Source organism: Marmota flaviventris, chromosome 9 (assembly GCF_047511675.1).
Source record: "Marmota flaviventris isolate mMarFla1 chromosome 9, mMarFla1.hap1, whole genome shotgun sequence".
In the NCBI taxonomy this organism is placed as follows: Eukaryota; Metazoa; Chordata; class Mammalia; order Rodentia; family Sciuridae; genus Marmota; species Marmota flaviventris.
In genome coordinates this window covers 80,993,544-81,016,881 of record NC_092506.1, presented here as the reverse complement: position 1 = coordinate 81,016,881, position 23,338 = coordinate 80,993,544, and the positions used below count along the sequence as shown (strand labels likewise).

At 43.7% G+C, this 23,338-nt stretch overlaps 1 protein-coding gene across 1 annotated transcript in view; it reads left to right on the top strand.

The window, feature by feature from the left end:
• Window positions 1-7,813: 7,813 nt before the first annotated feature.
• The window catches only part of Vstm5 (V-set and transmembrane domain containing 5), a 28,669-nt gene continuing 13,144 nt past the window's right edge, over window positions 7,814-23,338 (top strand). Inside the window, exon 1 of the mRNA XM_027951377.2 lies at window positions 7,814-8,141. Coding sequence (XP_027807178.1) covers window positions 8,051-8,141 — 91 coding nt within the window. The 5' untranslated portion in view covers window positions 7,814-8,050. The remainder of the gene's footprint in view (window positions 8,142-23,338) is intronic.

Here is a 23,338-nt window from a genome sequence, read left to right as displayed (position 1 = left end):
GATAGAATCTTCCATGGAAGTGCCTTGTGTGTGTCCCCTTCTCTTACCGTGCCCTTGGGTGTGACCTACCCAGGTGTCAGTCAACCTGCTGACAGTGGACATCATGAAGATAGACTCAGCCCCCTGAAACCTGACCCCTTGCCTCATTTAAATAACTTCTCCTCAATAAAAGGGGTCAGTGCGTGCTCTTGCTCCCTCTCTCTTTCTGTAGACCCTTAAGGTCAGAGGAGCAGTCACAGCGACCCCAAAGAAAAAGGTATTGTGTCTCTTGTGTGGTTATTTCGTGCAGCCCAGTCAGCCCAGTTTATCTGGAGTGACCCCTGAGCCTTTTAGTCGAGAGAACAGAAACCTGGCAGACCACTAAAACTCCCATTAAGAAGGTAACAGATAAGTAAATTGTTGGTATATTCACAAAGAAGGAGGGTTGGAAAGCTTTTACCATGAAGAAATAAATAGTAAACATTTTAGGCTTTTGGGTCACACATAATCTCATACTCTTTTTTATTACAACTTAATAAATTTAAAAATTGTTCTTAGTTCACGGGCTATATTAAACATACTACCAATAGTCCATAACCCATAGCTCACCAAACATTAATATAGACAAAGACTATAATTGAAAATGAAGGAACTAAAAAAAAGAAAAAGAAAAAAAATGAAAGAACTGATTACAACATCATGGAAGAATCTTAGAAGACACAAAAACACAAATTTATACAAATCACATATGCAAACATCAAATTTTTAAAAATCACAAAAACATTATTCCATTTGTATGAAACAGGCAACCTCTGTAGAGACGGCAATATAAAAAAAAATCTGATTTTTTACCTGGACATAGGTGCTTGCTTTATAATTATGTAACTTCTGTGTTTATGATTTGTTTGTTTTCATGCTTTTTGACATTTGTCACTTCTCACATTGTAGGCTTATGTTTATTGCACTTTTCTGCCTGTGTTGTCTGGAGGGGCCATCAGCTGGAGCCAGCAAAGATGGGGATGTGGCAAAGAGTTTAAGAGAAAACTGGGGCAGATGACATAATGCTCAAAATGCATGGGATGGGGGTTGGAGGATGCAGGATGGTACCCCTAAGAACAAGGAGGGGCTGGTATTGTCCAAAAGTGTGGGCTTCAAAGGCGGTGGGGCTGTGAAAAACAGAAGGGGGAGCCTGGTTAGAAGCAGCCGTGGTTGAAGAGAAGGCTCCCCAATTCTTCTGGGGCCAACAGGGGTTGAGATGGCAGAGTCACTACCACAGGTTCCACCAGACACAGATGCTGGAGGAGCTAGAAAAGCCACTGGCAGAGGCAGCACAGGGGCAGGTGTGAAGAGTGAAGGAGAAATGGTGGGAGGGAGGGAGAATGAGAGATTTATTTTTAAGGAGTTGGTCCCTGTGGTTGTGGGGGCTGGCAACTTTGAAATCTGTGGGGCAGACAAGCTGGCTGGAAATCAGTCAGGTGAGAGCTGATGGTGGATGCTGCAGTCTGCGTCTGCACGCTGGATACTCATGCAGGTTTCTTTGCTATATTCTTGCAGGAGAATTGCTTCTTCGGGAAAACTCAGTCTTTATTCCTAGAATTTCAAACAGTGGAGGTGAGACACACTCGTATTATGGAAGGTAATCTGCTTCACTGAAAGTCAACTGATAGTAAATGTTAATCACATTTACATGTACCTTCACAGCAACATCTAGATTGGTGTTTGACCAAACAACTGGGTGCCTTAGCCTAGGCAAGTTGACGCATAAATTCAACCATCACAGTGGGATATGAGCACCCAGTATTGACTGACTCTGGCCCAACTTGCAGTGATTAAATAAACTGTCAAGTGGCTCAGATAGGAAGCATTGAACACAAATTACTGCTCCCATTGTTAGATGAGGAAAATGAGGATTGGCCATGTGAAATGGCTTCCCTGGTCCTCCTGAGTAATAAAGGCTGGGTCTGGATCCCGAGTCTCCCCAGAGTGGATCAACTGTAGATGATTAAAGGATTATTGCAGATAAGGTATTTAGGACGGTACCAGCTCTCCATTTTCAATGTTCTACCTTCATCTTCACTACAACTTTGCGAAATAGTATGGTTACAGTCATTTCACAGATGATGTAACTGTAGTTTGGAGGTAAAGAAATTTGCTCACAATCACAAAGCTAAGAGTACCATAGCAAGGGGGTTTGTTTGTTTGTTGTTTGTGCTAATGGGGATTTAACTCAAGGGTGCTCTATCACTGAACTCCATCCCAGCCCCTTTTTATTTATTCATTTTATTTTGAGATAGGGTCTCACTAAACTGCCAAGAATGGCCTCAAACTTGGGATCCTCCTGCCTCAGCTTCCCTAGTCACTGGGATTACAGGCATGTGCTATTGTGCCCAGTCCGTAACTGGTTTAAAGTTCAGGGATATTTCAAATACAGTCTAATGTTGAAACTCATTAAGGTACCAGTAATCTAATAGGGGAACTAAACCTTGTGCATATTAATCACTGCTTCTGGCTTGAAGGGCTAAAAGCAGGCAACATGGTATGGGCAGTTTTGACCTAAGAGTTCAAAGGCTAAAAAGACAGCCCTTTATGGTTCTTCCATTTAGTGAGCTTGGTCTCCATGTGGTCCCAGAGTAACACTGGGAACCCAAACCAGCCCATCTTACAGAGTCTTAGAGTACTATATGGTACCACAGAAGCCCAGCTCAAAGAAACCAACCTTGATAAAATTCATAGAGGCTTTCCATATTGTAACATACAATACAATCCCTTCCCAGTTCAGCCACCCAACTATTACCATAACATATATCGTATAATAAATAAGCATATTTTCAAGAAAGACAAAAGAAGTAAGAATTTGCAGGTATCTGAATATTATGGTCAGTTTTGCAGGATATATGGTCTTACAAATTCCAATGTACTTATGGGAACAATGGAAGAGCATATTTAAAAACAAGACTCTTCAAAAATGAGAAATGCCTGAGGATATGTGGCTGTCATGAAGCTATAACACCACAAGTACACACCATTTACTTTACTTGGAAGTGAAAGATGGCTTGTAAGGTTTTGAGAAAATAAACACTAGTTGTTTTTCCAAAGTGGTTGCCTGATGATAAGAGTTACCAAACACCTGAGGGCTATGAAGTATACCAAAGATTGCAAAGAAGCAGCCAATATTTCATACTCAGTGGGAATTCTGAGTTATGTCCTTTTAGCAAAAACAGGCATCCTCAGTACCAGTATACAGACCTTAGTCTCAATATTTTTCTAGCTTGTCCTCCCCATTCATCCCCCTATGCCTCAAACCACCTACTGCATGCCTGGGAACCTTGTAGACAGTTCATATGTGTTGAATGAATATAATAAATTAATATAAATAATTATATATATAATATATATTTGTAATAAATAATATAATAAAGATAATTACATTTTAAGTAGTCTCATGCTGTCTCCCTCCTCCCTTCTTTGAAATCTTACACTAAAGAAAACATGTAATATCTTGGGCCTAGGAGTCATGGCACATAACTGTGACAAGCATCCAGTCTAGAGGAGTCACTTTCCCGCTCAACTGCCAATGAAATCACTCAGGGAGCTTTCTAAAATCATTGATGTTTTGCCCCCACTCCCAGAAAATCTGACTCCATCTAATTAACTGAGAATGTCAAACAAGTGGTTTTGACACTTCTGTTTTCTTTATTCCATGTAGGAGGGCTTCAGGAAGCACTTGCAATTATTTGTTTATCCATCAAACATTTATCCAATCTTTCCTTGTACCAACAATGTGCTAGCTCCTAAGATGAATGGCTCACCGTCTCTAGTTCCAAGAAACTCACAATTTAATTAAATCTCTCTCACCCTCTCTCTTTCCTTTTCTCTCTCTTTCCCTTCATTTCATTTTGATGAGTCATCAAATAACTTTCAGGTCTCAGGAAATCCTAATTGCCTAGCTACATGACCAATATTCCCCCAAAACAGTGATTTGAAATAACAAAATCATTCATTTTTCTCATAATTCTGCAGTTTAGGAAGGTTTGACAGGGACAACTCTGCTCAGCTTCCAGAAGTTCCCATTTTTGCCATTTTGGATGAGTCTTCAAATGATTTTTCAATTCTCAGGAAATCCTAATTGCCCAGCTTTATGATGAATGTTCTCCAAACACAGTGACCCACTTTCAAGTCCCTCACTATGGCTGCTCATTGGTGGAGGTTCAGATGGGGCCAGAGTCTCAGTTTCTTTCAACAAGTGTCTCTCTATGATCTCCGTGGCTTTCCTTGTGACATGGTAGCAAGGAACAAGTGTCCCAAAAGAACCAGGCAAGGATGGCCTCAGAAGTCACAGCATCTCACTTTCATCACAATACATGGCCATCCAAATCCAAGGATAAGGAATATGGATCCAAGGATTCACTCTGTGGCGATGAGCACTTGTGGTGTGGGAGAGGTTCTGGCAAATGTTTTCAGAAAATACAATGTCATGGTTGGTCCTTTGACCACAAAAATTTAGATTCCTCTCACATGCACAATATATTCTTCCTTTCTGTTGGGTGCAGAGCAGGCTGAACTGTGTTGTCTGCAGGGCAGGCTGAACAGATGTTGGCTGCAAGATAGCCCACGCACTCAAACCCCCCTCTATCTGGTCCTATCACCTGTTTGTGTCAAGTCCCGCTCAAGGCTGAGCACTCAACCCCCCTTGGGCCAACAAGGCAGCTTGCAGACCCAGAGGCCCCATTAGATTTGGGCTATAAAAACTCCCTCCTGCCAGGCCCCCCTCTCTCTCCCTCTCTCTCTTGCTCTTTCTCTCTTGCTCTCTCTCTCTTGCTCTTTATCTTTCTTACGCATGCGCTCTCTCTCTCTCTCTTGCTCTCTCCCTGTTCATCTCTTCTCTTTTCTCTCTCTCTCTTTCCTTTCTCTTTGTTGCACTGCTGCAATAAAGATCTTTTGGTTGCTCCGAGTGTTGTGGTCACTTTCCTTTCACTTTCCCCACAATATAATGTTTTGAAGTATATATACATTGTAATATGGTTAAATCTGGCTGATTAAAATATGCATTATCTCACGTAGATTTATTGTTGTTGATGTTTGTTTTTTGTAGTGATGAGGAGCAAACTCAGGCTTCACATATGTTGTGTAAGCTGCCTATCATTGAGCTACTTTTTCAGCCCTTGGTATCATTTTTGTGGTGACAACTTTTAACATTTCTCAAGAATTGAAGCCAGATTTAAAGATAGGTAGTTAGTGTAGTTAGGTAAATCGGGTCTAATATTGAGTAAGATGAAGATGGAGCCCATCCCAAGGAAATGTTAATGAAACAGCTCCCAGCAAACAAGGAGATGCTAATCCAAAAGCCCTTCCTGCCCAGATTACTCCTATGGCCCACCTGTACCCCACCCTTTGGGCCTTCCCACCTACATTCCATCACTGCAAGATAACAGAACAAAGGACAGCAAGCAAGATAACAGAACAAAGGACAGCAATGCGGGAAAGCTGAAAGTAGACCTTAGCTATAAAAGAGGGAAGATCTTGCCCTTGTACAGATTGCACCTCTTGGGTCCCCTTCTTCCTCCAGGGAGAAGTCTTTTCTGCTGTCCTTAATAAAGCTTCAACTTTCCACTCTAAACTTGCCTCAGCATGCTTCTTTGGTGTTACACTTCAGCACTGGGGAAACAAGGACTCATCACCGGTAAACAGCAGTAACAGAATCACCATTAACTATAGTCAATAGACCTCTTGAACTTATTCTTCCTAACTGTAATTTTGTATCCTTTGATACATCAATTTTATATCATAGAATTCCAACTTAAATTTGCTGAGGCAAAAGAGAGCATTTATCTCCAGATAACTGGCAAGAATGTAGATCCCAGATTTAAAACTATGTCATTTGAGCTCTACATCTCTGCTTGACTCCCAGCTTAGTTTGTCTCATCCAGGGCCCCTTCACATGACAGGCATGGCCTGCCAGTGTTATGCTCGAATTAGGGACCCCCAAAAGACCACCAGAGACCCAAGATCGATGTAAGAAGCAAAGAGGTGTTTATTGCGAGCTAGCTCGGTCCTCCACGCGCACACAGCAACTGGTGACACTGAGAGGCCCCGAGCCCAGGGTTTGCAGCAGTTTTATACATTCTTTGGAGAAGGCAGGGACTTCACATACATCATAGCATCTCTTAGCAAATCATCACACACTGCAGGAAAATCAAATAACAACTCTAAAACATAATTAGCACATTCACTGGCGGGAACAAGTTGGGTAGGGGTGATTGGTTAGTACAAGAGGGGGATTCATTTGAACTGATTGGTTTAAGCCAAGGGGTGTTAGTGCTGAACTACCTGGTTTCCCAACACCGTAAACTACTGGGAGGGTCATCTGGCATCCCAGGTATTTCCCAGTCTCATGCTGATTGGTGGCTGCTAGGGGGTTGCTATGGGTCCCCACCTAGCCTGACTGAGTCAGGGACACCTGTTGCAGCAGATCTCATTTGTAGATAAATAACTTAGCAGGGTGGGAATGTGCCTAGGAGTGCTCTGTGGTCTTACCAAGGACAAAGGTCATGTCCCTTCCTTGGACAGGCTTTGCTCTGAGTAGAGGCTGGTTTTTCACCTGTATCCCCAGGTTCAAGCCCCCTTGGTTTTAGCAATCCCAGCAGTGGCCTCATATTATTCGCAGAGGGGTTTCTGATGTCTCCTTCCGCCCATCACTAAACCAAATACTTTGCTTGGTGAAGAGGACACTTTGATAACAAGTCCACTGTAGGGCAATCAGCAGGGATCACTACTGTTGGCCTCACCAGGAGCACATGGAATGAGCAAGGTACCTCTTAAAAACAAAAAGGATATAGGAAAGTACGTGATAGTACCACAGTGTTCAGGTCTTTCTTTCTGTTCTACCATTCTTACTTAGCATTGACAGTGTTTGTCCTCATTCATGTAACTTTATAGAAGCAAGAAACATGCCACAGATCTAAAGAGAAGGAATGTTTTCAAAGCAGGGGCAGTCCCAGCCTTATCTGTCCCTTTTATCAGGAATGCAAAACCTCTTCCAGAAATGCCTCAAAATACTTCCCCTTAAATATCACCAGTCAGTATTGGATCATACTGCTAACCTCTAGATGCAAGGGAGGCTGGGAAATCTAGTTTTAACAAAGTAGAATAGAATTTCATGACTAGTTTGGACCAATATCCACCCTCTCCTTCCACACACAGATCCTTCCTGGAATTTAGTTGCTTTTGTTCTGAGTTCCTACAGCATTCTGGGTTTTGTCTTAGCAACATATCCACATATACAGTTGCTTTTTTTTTCCAATCCCCATTCTTTGATAGAATTTCTAAAAAAAAAAAAAAAGTGCCCATATCTGTCCTGTTATATCTCTGGGACTTAGCATCATGCTCAGCTTCATTCCATGTTTTCTGAATGGCTAGAATGGCCACATGTACCAGCCCCAGTGAAATAAGTAGGTGCTCAGTGAATATTTCCTGAATAAATGGATGGATACACGGATGGAGGACAGAGATCATTACCACCCAGAACAGCCTGAGTCTTCCTGTATCCCTCTCTCCCCAGCTTGGCATTTCACTTTCCTAAAAGCCTTTCCTTTTCCCATGGAGCCATCAGTTGGTCCCTTTGGGTCCTTAGGCAACAGCTAGTACTTGCGCTCCTTCCATCCACCAGCATCTTAGCTGGATCTTAATACCCGTAAAGTGGCGCCTGTACGTCAGAAGGCAGCTCATTATTCGCCATTATTTACCTCTGAGTGTGTGCCTTCTTATTGCTCGTGCCCTTCCTCCTCCTCCCTCCTCCTCCCTCCCTCCTCCTCCTCCTCCTCCTCTTCCTCTTCCCCCTCCCTCCTCTCCCTCCCTCTTTGCCTTCCCTCCTCCTTGGGAACTGGTTCAACCAGAGTACAACCAGCTCATCTGCATCTGGTCCTGGAAAACCTGCTGGAGCTACAGCAGGAGGGAAGGCTGCGGGAGGAGTTGCAGCGGCGCGTGTGAGTGCGGAACACACACCGGCGGGCCCTGCGCTGCGCCCCGCCACTCGGGAAGCCCATGCCGGGCCTGTGCTACCCGGGGCTTGCTCATGAGGCCTCTGCGGTGCGGGTGGAGGAAGACCCAAAGCATCTCCCTGGGACTCTGTGCCCTCTGCCTGGTCGCAGCCCACTGTCTGCAGAGTAAGCGCGGGGCAGCGCGGGGCGGGAAGGGGAGGGGCGGGCTCTGGGGTCTCGCGGCTGCCTTGGGCCACTTTGTCCGGTGGAGGGCGCGCGGCGAGCCGGCTGGCAGGCCCGGCTCCACTTCACCCGGCTGGACGCGCAGCCTGAGTCCCGGCACCGATCGCGGCCGAAGCGCCGGGGACAGAGCAGAGGCTCCCTCGGCCCGGGCCACTTCGGGGCGCTCACCCCGCCCGACGAGCCTGGCCAGCAGTTATCGGAGCCGGAAGCCGGCTGGGAGATAACCGGCTCCCCGCGCGGAGGTTGCCTCCTCTGCGACATGTTTTATTTCTTTCTTTTTTTTTTTTTTTTTCCTGAAATAAGCAGACTACAGTTTCCAAAGGCTCACGCACCCCACCTCCTACTATAGGGATCCCTCCATCCTTCCATGGACTTCCTGGGTCATCAGAATGTTCTGACCATTCAGACAACACACAGCAGCCTGGTTCTGAGAGAAAAGCGTTTAGCGGGTTTGAGTTGGTCAGTGGTTCCTGAATTTCTTGGGCAGAGAAGGTCCTCACCATGCGACACTGCTCTAGATGGCTAGCTCTAGAATCCCCACATGATTTGGCCCACTGTCCCACAAACTCGGTGGACACAAATTGTAATGCAGATTGTAATGCAATTTTACTTTCTCATTCATTCAATCATTATCATCATTCCCATTTTACATATTAGTCAACTGAGATTTATATGGGACCAGAGCAGGGCCGCAGGAGGTGAGAGGACCTGTGTGTTCACAATCTCTCCAACTTTACAAGGTTCCTATCATTTAATCCTCAGGACAACCTCATAAAATGTTTCACAGGCGAGGAAAGCTGAGGTACAGAAAGGCTATGTTATTTGCACAAGGTGACCACCTAGTCAATGGTGAAGCCAAAATTCAAACCTAGCCACCTAGCACTGTTGCTCTTTATACTTCTGGCTAGAGCCCAGCTTTGAAAGTTGCAAATCTTAGAAAGCAAAAAGACTATGATGGGGTATGTTCCTCTCTCAGCAGTGGAACAAGAAATAGCTGGTTGTTAGTCTGCAGATGAATATGTGTTTGAATATGCAATGAACTTCTCTATTGTTTTGTAAGCCCCAAGCATATGATTCCAACCACCATTGGTACTCATGTGTACAGATGCCTTTGATGTTAAGGGACCAGCCATTCATTCACTCACTCACTAATTATACTTTCTCCTGAAAGAAGCAGGCCACAGTGGATACTGGGGACACCATGGTTCACAGTTTTGTCCTCAGGAAGCTTAGGTGCTTATACTGACAGTCAAACAAGAGTGCCATCCTGGGAGTGGAAAGGCTCGTGAGGCAGGAGACTCCACATTGTAGGAGCCTACAGGGTCAGAACCCAGGCTTGTGGAAACAGTTGCTCCAAAGGGAGTCACACCTACCCCGACCAAACAATGGATAGGAACAGCCAGGGAAGTGGGACAGGGAAACCGCAGGGTGTCGCAGACCAAATAGCACACGTAATATCTGGTAGACAAGTAAAAATGCAATTATTCATTGACTGTCTCCTGCACAGCTCTGAGTCCCTAGCACTTGCCCACTACTAGCCATAACTATCCCTAACAGATGCTGAATGAATGTGTACCTGCCTGAAGGAGGCCTGTGCTGTGGCCCAGCCTTAACGGTGCATAGTGGGCCTCCTCCCTCTCACAGTTCCTCTGCTTCCTCAGCCTCTGTCACAGCCTTCCTCCAGAAAATTGACATTCATCATTTACAATCAGATTTGTTATACCATACCCACAAATACAAATACCCTGTGTTTTAAATATTTCCTCTATGACATTGTTTTGGACTGAATGTTTTCTCTCAAAATTCATAGATTGAAGCCTTAGCCTCTAATGTGATGGTATTTGGAGGTGGGGCATTTGGGGAGTAATTGGTTTAGATGAGATCGGAGCCCCTCTTATTGGATGAGTGTCCTTATAATTAAGAGGAAGAGAGATCAAAGCTCTCTCCCTTTGCCCTGTGAAAACATAGTAAGCAGTTTAGTAAGCCAGGAGAGCCCTTGCTTAAAACTAAATCTGTCAGCACCTTGATCTTGTACTTCTTCCAAAACTGAGAAATAAATATCTGGTTTTTAATTCACTTTGTTTTTGGTATTTTGCTATAGACAGAAACTGGTACTGAGAAGCAGGGCATTGCTGTAATAAATACTGAACACTCTGAAAGTGATTTTAGAACTGGATAATGAATAGAGGCTGGTGGAGTTTTGAGGGGCATGCTAATAATTGGATGCTAAGGGCAATTCTGATGAAGGCTCACACAGAAACAAGGGGTATGGACAATGGAGAAAAGACAATTTTTCTTATAATATGGCAAGGAACTATGCTAATTTTTGTGTTCTGATTTTTTAAAAAAAATTTTAAAGTTGTAATTGCACACAATACCTTTATTTATATGTGGTGCTAAGGATCAAACCCAGGGCTTCGCACAGGCTAGGTGAGCATTCTATCAGTGAGCCACACTCCCAGCCTGTGTTCTGATATTTTGTGGAAGGAGAAATTTGCAAGAGATGAAATTGGATATTCATCAGAGGAGATATTTAAGCAAAATGTTAAAGGAGAGGCTTGGTTCCTCCTGATGGCTCATAGCAGAATTTGAAGAAGGAAGGAAAGAAGGTAGGGAGGGAGGAAGGGAGAAATTGTTAAACTAAAAAGAAAACAGAACTTAAAGATTTGGAAAATTCTCAACTGTTCATATTGCGAAAAAAATTAAAAACCATGTACAGAAGAGAACACCAAGGGTGTGGCAATAGCCTTGGATAAGATTAGTGTGGGTGTGAACCTAGAGGGTAATCAACTACCCCAACGGATATACTTTCAGTTTGAACTGAAGGGATGGAGACAGGAAAAAAAAAAAAATGAAGGAAGAATGTGGACTTCTTAGATCCTATGGGACAGAACCATACAGTGATTCAGCTTAAACCTGCATTGTGCTTCCAGATAGGAGAGGAATAACCAAAAGAGATTCAGAGATCATTAGGGCTGCCTTCTCAGTTTGAAAGGATGGGAAGGGACATTGCTTATTTTCAAGAGGCCAGAGAGTGACTGCCCAGAGCCTTGGGGAACACAGAGTTACACAACAAAGCTTCAGGGGTTGTGACCTCACCCCACTGGGTTCTGAAGGCAGAGCATTCAGCAAAGATTATTCTCTAGTTTTAAGATCTAAAGGACTGGGTATGGTGGTGCATGCCTGTATTTTCAGTGACTCGTATCAATGTCTTCACATTCAGTCTAAGGAGTCATTTGACATGGAATGGAGCTTGGGAAGGTCTTGGATCTTGGGTGGAAGATGCTGGAATAATTCCCCTAATAGACCCTTACACCAGTGCCAGAGGAGGGTAGAGATATGGGTTCCTGACTGCCAGGTACTGGTAAGGGGAGCTACAATGAAGTTCCTCTGACTGTTTGACCTTCTGTAGTAGGCTAAGGTCATTACCCCAGGTTTACTATGGGGCTGGATAGAAGCCTTTCAGAAGCCAGTTCCTAAAAGTGGGACACGAGACCTGCTCTTTCCTTTCCCCATCAACCAACTTTTTGACATACTTGAGGGTAAGATTTCAGGTATTCTTGATCTGGAACTTGTTTCTTTAGGTCAGATAGATGTTCAATTCAGTTCAATAGTTCCTGCTTGAATGAGCTATCTCCATAGACTGATGCTTGCTGGTGTTGCAGACCTGAGCACTGGGTGGTACCTACTGTCCCTTCTAGCAGGGGAGATGGGCTGTCACTCAATTCTCATAAGTACAAGGCAGGCTGTACACTGTGCTGAGGAAGCCTTGTGAGCCTGACAGGAGATGACATTAAGAGGTGTCTTGAAGACAGAACAGGGTCTGAAGAAAGAGGAGGGGGTGATCTGAGTTGAGGTTGAGGGGGTAAATGTGCATTACAGAGTGGTCAGTAGTTTGGTGCAAGTGGAATTGGGGGTGAGGGGGAAACATGGGAGATGGCGACTAAAAAGAAAGTTAGGAACAAATTATTGAGGTTTTTCAGAGCCAAGGGAGACACAGCTAGATGTGTATTTTAGAAAGATCACTTAACACAAAACCAAAGATAAGAAGAGCTAGGCTGGGTGTGGTGGCTCATGCCTATAATTCCAGCAACTCAGGAAGAAAGATCCCAAGTTAAAGCCCAGCCTTGCAAATTATTAAGACCCTATCTCAAGAATAAATCTTTTAAAAGGACTAGGGATATTGCTCAGTGGTAGAGCACCCCTGGTTTCAATCCCCAGTACTGAAGGAAAAAAGAAGAAGATGCAGAAGAAGAAGAAGGAGGAGGAGGAGGAGAAGAAGAAGAAAAGAGAGACCAGAATCTCCTGAGTTTGTATAACTGTTAATAGCAATTACAAGAAAAAAAAAACAACTGTTCATTGCACACTTACTTGGTGTCAGATACTATAATAACTGCTTTCAACTCATCTTTACAGTTATCCTACAAAGAGGTGCTATGAGTCCCTATTTTATAAGGAACCAGAGGCTTGGAGAAGTTGAGGGGTTTGCCTAAAGCATTCATTCATTCAGCAGGTGTTCGTGGAAAGCCAGAGTTGCTAGGCACTGTGCTAGATCTTGGGGATTCATTGGTGACCAAGATAGACTGGCCCCTGGTTCCCAGAGCTGATAGATCTAGGAGGATAAATCATTAATCAAGAGAATCATCATCACAGTGTGGAATAAGTGTTAATACAGAGGAACAGGGAACAATGAAAGCACAGAACTGGGCCCCTCAACCCAGTACTGAGGGGTTGGGGAAGGCTTCCTGGAAGAAATGATGTTTAAACTAAGATCTAAAAGATGGAGAGAAACTGGCCCATTAGATTCTTTGGAGGAACACCATATTGTAGTCTGGGGTATCCAGTCATGTATGCACCTTGTCTTAGATCATCCTATACTCCCCTTCCAAGTACCTTCAGGCATCCTATAAACACCTTCTGAAAGAATGGTGGGAGAGCATGTCACCTCATTTGTTCCTTTGTCCTCCTGTTCAACACATATTTACTGCAGAGGCGTCTGAGGAGAACCCTATTCTAGGTCCCCAGGCTGACCAGTGGCCTGAACATTGACCCTAGATCCTGCAGCCCACTGTAGAGAGGGTGGACCCAGCCAGTTCCCCATTTCCAGGGTTGTGCAAGGGAGCAGTCACCTCTGCCATGCCTGGCTTTCTTGGCATCTGATTTGAAGCACAGGTGTTACTCTGCCATAAACCATGGTCTCTTAGAAAGAACAATTCCCACCCAACAAGGATGACCCTTGTTTGTGCCTGGAAAAAAGTATGATAGAAAAATTCCTTTTGGAATTCCACAGGGAAGAATTTCAAGTTGCTCAATCTCTTGCAGCATTTCCAGAAGAGAATTTCAGATTTACAAATGCTATTTTGAACCTATTGGGCCGCTGTAATAAAATACCTGAAGACTGAGTAATTTATGAACAACATAAAATCACAGGCACCATGATGCACCTGTAATCTCAGCCACTTGGGAGGCTGAGGCAGGAGGACCACTTACACTTAGAAGTTTGAGACCAGTCTGGACAATGTAGTGAGATCTCAAAAGCTAACAAACAAAAATGGAAACGTATTGCTCATGAGTCTGGAGGCTGGGAAGTCCCAGCTCAAGACAGATTCAGTATGTGGTGAGAACCTGTTTCACACAGATGGGCCTTCTACATCCTCACAGGAGGGCTTGCTTGAGCGTCTTTTATATGCCACTGGTGGAATTCTTGTGAGTTAATCACTTTCCAAAATCCCACCTCTTCCTACTATCACACTGGACATCAGGTTCCAGCATGCAAATTCTGGGAGACATCAACATTTATACCGTAGCAAAGGCTCATTCCAATTCTATACTTACATGATTGAAGCAGGAAGAACCAGCCTCCTTCACCCAACATGCCATCTTCCTGTCTTAAACATACTACTGCAATCTCTCCGGCTTCTGTTTACACACCCCTGGGCATGGGGAGTTCACCACTTCAGTAACTACTCTGTGAATCTTCAAAGAATTCTCCCAAATGGTAATGTATTGAGCAATCACTAAGTGTTAGAAACTGATAGGCTCTTCACTGTATTGTCTTGTTTAAGTTTGTTATTCTGCAGGAGTTATGCATAGCACTATTATGGTATCCTCAGTGCAGAAGTTCTATAACTGAAAGAAATTAATAAATTTACCCTAGATCACATAGTTATTGCTGGCAGAGTACAATTTTGAACACAAGTTTGTCTGACTCTAGATTCCATTACACACACTGCCTCAATCCCACTCAGCAGAACCTGTCTTCTTTTCTTCTTTGCCCATTTGCCCTCATTCTGGCAGTGCCTGTCTGTCCCAGTCTTCCCTTCTCCAAGATGAGTTGTGTATCACAGGTGGTCCCCTGCCTTACAGAAGTGGAATTAGCAGTGCTGGAAAAGGAAAGGAGGGGTCTAGGCCTCCCAGATTCTGAGAGCACCAGGGCACCCACTTTTCACTGAGGTCTTGCAAAATCCTTATTACTGAAGTTCTAAAAATGTGGTACAGGAACTAGCACCAGCAATATCTAGGAATTTGTTAGAAATTCATACTCTTGGGCCTAACCTCAGACCTACTGAATGAGGAAGCAGAGAGGGGACTCAGTGATCTGTTTCAACAAGTCCTCTCAATGATTTGGATGCAGCTACATACTTCGAAACACTGCTTATGGAACTGGAGGAGGTGGGGGAGAAAATAGAATTACTTAGCCTGTCTGTTTCTCCTATGTCAATAGAAATAGGACTAACCAGGTAGAGTAGAAATTGAAGGAGACCAGAAAGAGTCTACCTCCCCCAAATGTCTCCCTGAAAGTGCTCAAGTGTTTCAAACGTTCCTCCCTCACACACTTCTTTGGCTTTAAGCTTTGTTAAAGTGCCCCCAAGAAGGAGTTACAGTAAATGGTCTTCACCATAGCAAAGGCTGCAAACCTCCAGTGGTTATCAATCTTGTTGCACCCTGGAATCACATGGGAAGTTTTAAAAGTCAGAGGCCTTGGTCTCATCCCCAAAGACTGAATTCATTAGCCCAGAGTACTATTTTTTAAAACTTCCCGGATGATTTAATCAGGGTTTGAAAACAACTTGAATAGCTGATTCAGTCCTTTCCAATTGGCAAACTACATACCTGAGGACCATTACTCTGGAAACAAAGGTCATAGAAGGGCAATGTATCCTATTTTGTTTTGTTTTGGTGCTGGGGATGGAATCCAGGGCCTCACATAGGCTCCGCTAGTGCTCTGCTCTACTGCTGAACCATACCTCAGCCCCATCTGACAGTCCTGAAGGAAGCCTCACTTACATGAAGGTGTTGGCAGGGCTGCTTCCTTCTGAAGACTGTTCCAGGCCTCCACCCTAGCTTCTGGTGACTTCTGGGAATATCTGACATTCTTGGTTTATAGAGAGTCACTTTATCTCTGTCTTCATCTTCACATGGCATTCTCTCCTTTGCAGCCAAATTCCCTCTTTTAGAAGGACCAGTCACACTGTGTACGGCCCACCCTGATGACCTTGTTTTAACTTGATTACCTCTGTAAAGACACTGCCACCAAATAATACACATTCTGAGCACAGGTTAGGATGCCAATATATCTTTTTAGGGCACAGTTTAAAACATAGCAGGCAACAAAAAGGGTAGGAATCTTGGATAGAGAGCAAGTCTTGGTGGTTCCATTCTCTACATGGATTCTGGGCTCACCTGTAGTTTGTGGCTCCTATCTAGGCCTTACCAGGCCCCTGATCAGAGTTGCATCAGTTTCTCAAACTAGCATTGGTGAACTCTGATAATATGTATATTATATAGATATTATAATAATATTTATAATCTATATTATATAAATAAATATATGTATTGTGTGTGAATATATATATATATATATATATATATATATATATATACATTCTGCAATTTTGGATCCATCTGCCTTTTTTGTCTCTCCACACCTTTTGCCTTTGGCAGTCAGTTCTTGTACCATGGGTTTTCTCTGAAGCATCCTAGTTCTGCTTTGGCTGCATAGGGATATATATATATATATATATATATATATATATATATATATATATATTTTTTTTTTTTTTTTTTTTTTTTTTTAATCACCTGAGAGAGAAACAGAAAAAGCAAAGGCTTACTGTATGTCAGTCACTGACTCTGCAACAATCTTGCAAAATAGCTGTTGTGACACACTCACTTTACTGAGAAAGAGATTCAGAGAGGTTAGTCAATTTGTATGGAATAGAAGAGTACCAGGGGAAAGGGTAAACGCTTCAGAGAGAAGTTGAGGAATCTCATCTGTCAAGGATGGAAGACAAGCCAAGTTTCTCCCCACGACTAAACAAGGATCCCAGAAGCCCTCTGCCTGCTCCCCCCATCCCAGAGCACCCTCTCCCCACCAGTAGTGCCTAAGCCACACTCCGGCTGCCTTGGTGCTTCTGCCACCCATGAGCAGCTTTCCACAATTACTGTGGCCTCCAGTGGCATCACATCTCTTTTCAGAGACATGGAAGAACTGAGGGACCATTCATCTCAATTCCAAACTCAGGAGAGAGAATCTGATTGGCCCATCCCAGAACATGTGGTCTGCCTTGGTCCAATCACTAGAGCCAGAGAGATGACTTCTCAAGGCTGTCTCTGCAAAGGTTCTGAGAAGAGGCGGAGTTGAACTGATGGGACAGACAAATTAATAACAAACTTCCAAATGGAGTGTGTGACTAGAAATAAGTGTTTATTAAATGTTTATCTCAGACCCCACCCTTTCCCAAATGCTTGTTGAATGGAAGGAGATAAAATGGAATTCTCTGACCTAAAATCAGGACTTGCTTTGGGTGAAAAAGAAAAGAACCTATGTCCCCCATCCCTCCACTCCAGAGTTGTTCCTGGTTATTATCAAGATCTCTTACCCACATGGGGGTTTTAATTGTTTCCTTTTAATTTTATCATTGACAGCCAAGCCACAAAAATTCCCAACTACGAATGAGAAAATGGCAGCTTAGAGAGGTGAAGGAATTTGTGCAAAGTCACCCAGCTTGGGCCTATGCAGCCAAAGCAGAACTAGGATGCTTCAGAGAAAACCCACTGTACAAGAACTGCCTGCCAAGGGCAAAAGGTGTGGAGAGACAAAGAAGGCAGATGGATCCAAAACTGCAGAATGCATTTATTGAGACTTACGGACTGAAATATGTTTTTGGCAGCAGCAAGACAAAAGGATCCCTGTCTCTGGAGGCAGGAGGAAGGGGTTTATTAATTTTTTTCCCATTTTTTTTATTGGTGCATTATAGTTTACATAATGATGGGATTTGCTGTTACATATTTGTACATGCACATATTACACAATATAACAATATAATTTGGTCACTATCAAGAGGAATGTGTTTATATGCTAAACTAGATGAAGGTGGCCCATGGCCAACCAGAATGCATCTGTGCTTTCTGAATAGAGAAAACAAACTATTAATGTGCCAAACATCAGTTAAAAAACAAGAAATAATCTAGAGGTTAGTGGCCAGCATGAGAAGTTTGACCATCTTAACCACTTTGTTTATCCTATAAGGTTTTGAATGCATGCTAAGGTCACCTGGTAGGCATGATGGCTCTTACAACCAAGTTGGCTATATTCAAGGTAGATCCCTACACTGGGGGGTCTTCTGGCTTTACTGCATGTGCTTCCCTGACTTCCCCAACTGGCATCTTTCCCTCCTCTTCTACCCTCTGTTCCAAACAACAGATCCCCCAACTCCAGCCCCAGTCCCAGTTGCCCTGAAACAGATGTGCTGGAGGAGGGTAGACCTTGTACCATTCTGTTTAATTTCCAATTAAGAGTCAGAAAAGCAATTTGCCTGTTTTCTTTGTTTTAAAAAGTTATATTTCCTGATATGTTTGCAGTGGCCTGAGGTATAGACTATGAATTATGTCTGATTAGTCCTGGGATTCTTCTAGGCATTACTGGTATATGCCCCTGCTGATCACTAATTATTTATTTACTGGGGAATGGGGTATGCTGTGCTAGGTGCTTGCCATTCATGCATTCACTTTGATTTCTTCTAACATATCTGAACTGTGAGGAGGCTATGGCCACCACTGTTTGTTGTTGTTTTGTGTTGTTTTTTTTTTTAACTTTATTGTATTTATTTATTTTTTCATGTGGTGCTGAGGATCAAACCCAGTGCCTCACACATGCTAAGCAAGTGCTTCTACCACTGAGCTATAGCCCCAGCCCCTGGCCACCACTGTTTTACAGATGAGAAATAGAGGCTCAGTGACTTTGACAAATTTGGCCAAAGTCATGATATTAAGAAAGAGTAAGTCAGTATTTGAACCAATGTCTGCTTGACATTTCTTCAAAGCCCTTGCTTCCCTGGTAGGATTCCTTGGGATTCTTTTGGCTTCCATCTGCCAGAAACTCAGGAACTAGGCTCGGTGCACATGTACACATGTATTGGAGCAGCCAGATCACACCAAAGCCAGCTGTGGAATCCTAACCCTGATGTGGTGTTCAGCTTGGCATAATCCTGGGTTTGTATCTCGCAACTCCAGACCAAATGTATAACCCTATAAGGGGAAATCACTGCTCAGAGTTTGCCATTCATGTGTCAGGCACTCTGCAGGTCTAGGGCTGCAACAAGGAACCAGAAAGGCAGCTCCTATTCTCATGGAACTTCAATTGAAAGTAGGAATAGATGTTAAATAATATGAACTGAGATGGGTATTATAAAGGAAAGGTGTCATGAGAACATGTAAAAGGATATCTGGCCCTGCCAGAGGGTTGGAATGAGCTTCTCAGAAGAGAATGACTGAGGTCTGAAGGGAGAATAAAGATTAGTAGGCAAGTAGGGAGGGAGCAGGGAAAGGGAGCAGTTATGTGCACAGTCCCTGTGGTGGAGAGAAAATGATGAATCATCAGAGCATAAGTCCAATGTGCTGGGAGCCCACAGAATGAGGGTGTGCTGAGGACACGGGCCTGACAGGAAGGCAGGGTCCAGACCTCACCTGTCTAGTCACGCCACTGAAGACATTTTAACTTATTGCTAGAGTATCAGGGAACCAACAATGGGTTAAAGCAGGAGGGTGACACGATACAACTTATATATTGAAAACATCACTCAGAATACCACATAGATGATAGGTTAGAGGAGGGTGAGTAGGCACGGTGAGGCAAATTGGGAGACTGTTGTAGAGGGGGCAGTTTGGACCAGTATGATAGGGGAAAGAAGAGAGGGCACAAGTCAGATTCGGGTTACATTTTGGAGGTAAGACAGTCAGGACCCAGTGACAATGTGGGGGTGACGAAGGACGAGGACGTCATGACTGTCTTGTGGAGCTGGCTGGCTGAGAATGTCTTTCAGTGAGGTTGTGGATAAACTCCCTCCCAGATGAGAGGAGTGATACTCTTATTGTTTTGACTTTAAATTAATTTGATTGTTTCAAATTTTTCTTAAGTTTCAATATGTAATATTTGCACACAACCCAAAATTCAAAATGTATATCCTTCAAAGTCTTGACCCCCAGCTGCCTAGGTCTTCCCCTTGGACCCTAGAGTCCAGAGTGTTCCCAATTCCTTCTGTATCCTTCCTGAGATAGTTAAAGCATTTTGTCACAACTGTGCATGCATTTAATTTATCTTTGGAGATGCTGAAGATGTTGATTTTGTCAACTCTTAAGTACAGATGTTAGTGCTTGTGAAATACTTTGTCATATGAGAACAACATTTTCAAATATGAAAGGCCTAAGGCAAACATTCTTGGTGTACACTTTATTTTTAGGATCATAGTGTTTTTATTTGTTAAGTAATTCACAGACTTTCTAAAATATTCTAGCTGTTCACAAGGGTACTGAGTGGAATGTAAAGTTTCCTTCTATCCCAGACATCCAGTCTCCTCCCCAAAGAAAACCGCAGTTCCTGGGTTTTCAAAGAATCTTCCAGAGATGTTCTGTGAACTTGTATAGATAAGATGTTTCTGTGTGTGTGTGTGTGTGTGTGCGTGCGTGCGTGTGTGTGTGTGTGTGTTTATACACAGATAATTTACTTCATTCAAGCAAAAGTTTTCTCTACACATTGTTCTACTCTGTGTGCTTTTTCCATTACTTTAAAGATCATCTAACATCAACATACATGGATCAACCTCATTCTTCTGAATGTCTTTGTAGTATTCCAAAATATGAATATAGATCATTTATTTAGCTAGTCCCTTACTGGTGAATACATGGATTGTCTCCAGTCTTTGGTAATGCTTCATTTAAGTGACCATGACAACATTTACATCTTTGTATCTGTGTTCCCATAGTAACTACAGAATAATTCCTAAAAGTGGAATTTCTGGGTCAGAAAATATATGCAATTTTAATATTTTTATTCATTACTTGGCTGCCCAGATCACACTCATTTACAGTCACCACAGTGCTGGGTGAGTATAACTTTCACACACTCCTAACAGCATAATATTATCAGACTTCTTCATCTTTGCCAGTCTGATAATGGCCAGGTTATTCAACTTTCCCACCTGTGGTTTCATTGGACTATGATACTGGTCTGGTGCTTAACAGGTATTACTGATAGGAAATGGTGACTGTTGCTCTTTGGGTGTGGTTTTTCTGGTTGGGGTACAAATTCTGAAATCTGATGAAGGTGAGCAGCCTGGCAGCCTTCACCTAAACCTGCCTCTCTCTAAGGGTGTTTGGGTTTGGCTGGTATCTGGGTGACTTCTCAAGGCCATTAAACAGAAGGATCATTGGGAACCCATCCAGGATGAGCTGAACCTTGATTTCTGACTAATCAGGTACTGAGAGGGGAAATTCATCACCTGAACTAACAGGAGGGCTAGGCACCCTATTATTTGTGCATATGTCAGTCATCAATGTTGTTCTTGAAAACTGAAGGGGAAAATCATTATTTGGGTTTGATGTACCAGCCTCCTACACAAAGCTGTGCTTTCCAAATTCCAGAGGGACCTGGTTCAAGAATGGCACGAACTGGCCAGGGCCATGAGTATTTTAATTGCTGCTCAACACTTTGCCTATTCTCTTTGGAGTTAGGAAAGGAAACTTGCTAGCACAGAGGTGGTGGCCCTCAGCTCAACACAGATGGCCTCTTTGTGGTCTCTTCAAATTGGCAACAGTTTGACAGGCAGGGCATGTGTGTCATCATTTGTTCATTTATAGCCAGGCCCTGTGCTGGGTGCTGGGAATTTGGGGTGCATAGCATGCCAGTTCTTCCTGCAGAAATCTCAGACACTTCCTTCTGTCCTTCAGAAGTTGATCTGGGAGGCCAAGTGACATACTTGTTTTACAGATGAGGAATAGAGGCTCAGTGACTTTGAGGTAACTTGACCAAAGTTATGATATTAACAAAATGCAGGTTGGTATTTGAACCCACGTCTGCTTGACATTTCCTTCAAAGCCCTCACTTCCCTGGTAGGATTCCTTGGGATTCTTTATACATAAAGCTCCCATCTGCTAGAAACTCAGGAACTAGGTTCTGTGTGCATGATTGCATATAAGGGAGCATTGGTGCACATGAATGAATGCATTATGCATGTATTACAGGGCAGTTTAGGTGAAAGGATCACATGTATATTTCAGACAGGGCAAAGGAGGCAAATTTGGTCCCAAGAATCACAACAGAGCTGGCCTTGGGGGTCTTAACCCTTATCTCAGGCTCAACTTTACATAGTCCTGGGTTCAGCACCCCACACCCCTAGACTGGATATATAATCCTTTAATAAGTCAGTACTCAAGAATTCCCGTTCAAATTCCAGGCATTCTTTGGGGTTCTAGGTCTGCAACAGGGAACCACACAGGAAGCTCCTACCCTCATGGAACTACATTTGAATTGGGGGACCGACAGTCACCTGTGGTGCCTGTGATGGGCCCAGGGCAGTGTAGGTGATAATGTGCGATAAGACAATGAGCTCTGCCAGACTGTTCTTCTGGAAATCCACTTCTGATCCTCCAAGGCTCTATCTGAACACTTTCCTGGGTCCCTACAATCTGAAGGATAATTCCTCCTGGAAGCCTCCAACCTGTTGTGGCTCTGCCCCCTACTCTGTCATAGAATCATCTTACAATTACTACCCTTAACTGTTTTCCTAGACCTGAGGCACCATTGGTCCCTGGGCTTCCCTGGGTGGTCTCTCTGTTCTCAGCTGGGATTGTCCTTTCTCTCTTTCCTGAGACTTTAAAAGATTACTCATTACCCCTCAACTTAAAAGCATTCTTCCCTCTTTCCCTACTCTTGCAAACTTCCTGGCTTATTAGAGAATAAAAAGTACCCAGGGTTTGAATCTCTGCTTAGCAACTTACCATGATAGTGGGCAAATAACCTAGCCTCGGGAGACTTTAGTTTGCTTCCCTGTAAAATGGAGATGATATCCTCTTCACCAGTCCAGCATCCAGTGAGCCAGCACCCTGCGTTGAGAAAGCCTGGGGAGGACACATTAGGCTCAGGGATTAGCAGAGGTTCCCACTCAGGTGGGGCTGGCTGTGTGGGATGCAATCCCTTGGAATACGTGTTAGGGAGCCAGATGGTTCAGGCAGACTGGCTTTCCACTCCCTCAGCTTCCCCAAGCTGGATTACTGCATATCCCCCACGGTACTCCTGGGGTGCCTCAGAAACCAGAAGTCCTGTATCTCTGCTCTTCAATATTTCTTGGTTGAGTCTCAGGGTGACCACCTAGCCTAGTTTACCCAGGACTGTTCTGAAAGCACTGAAACTGCTGCATCCTAGGAAATCCCTCAATCCTGGGCACAGAGACAGTTGGTCACCCCTGAGACAGGTGAGATGGGGCTGCTACTCTTGGCACACTAGAATATAATGGGAAGAGTTCCAATGAGGCTTTACCTCTTAAACAATCCACCACCACCCGAAAGCATCTCAGACTGGGGACCAAGCCTTTAACCCATAGGCTTGAATGACCCCAAGTGCTGTGTGCCTGCTCAGGGACTGGCCTGCTCTGGGCCTCAGACATGTCATGTCACCTGTCCTCTTGGGAGATCTGAGGTTCTTATAAGACAAGGCACTTTCTCCTAGAGTGGAGGTCCCAATGTGGAGCCTAGGTGTGTCTTGCCCACCAGGGGTCTCCACTGCACCTCACTCCCATTTAAAACAACCTTTTCTTAATGTGATTCATCATGCCACTCTCTCACTCAAACAGTTTCCCAGTTAG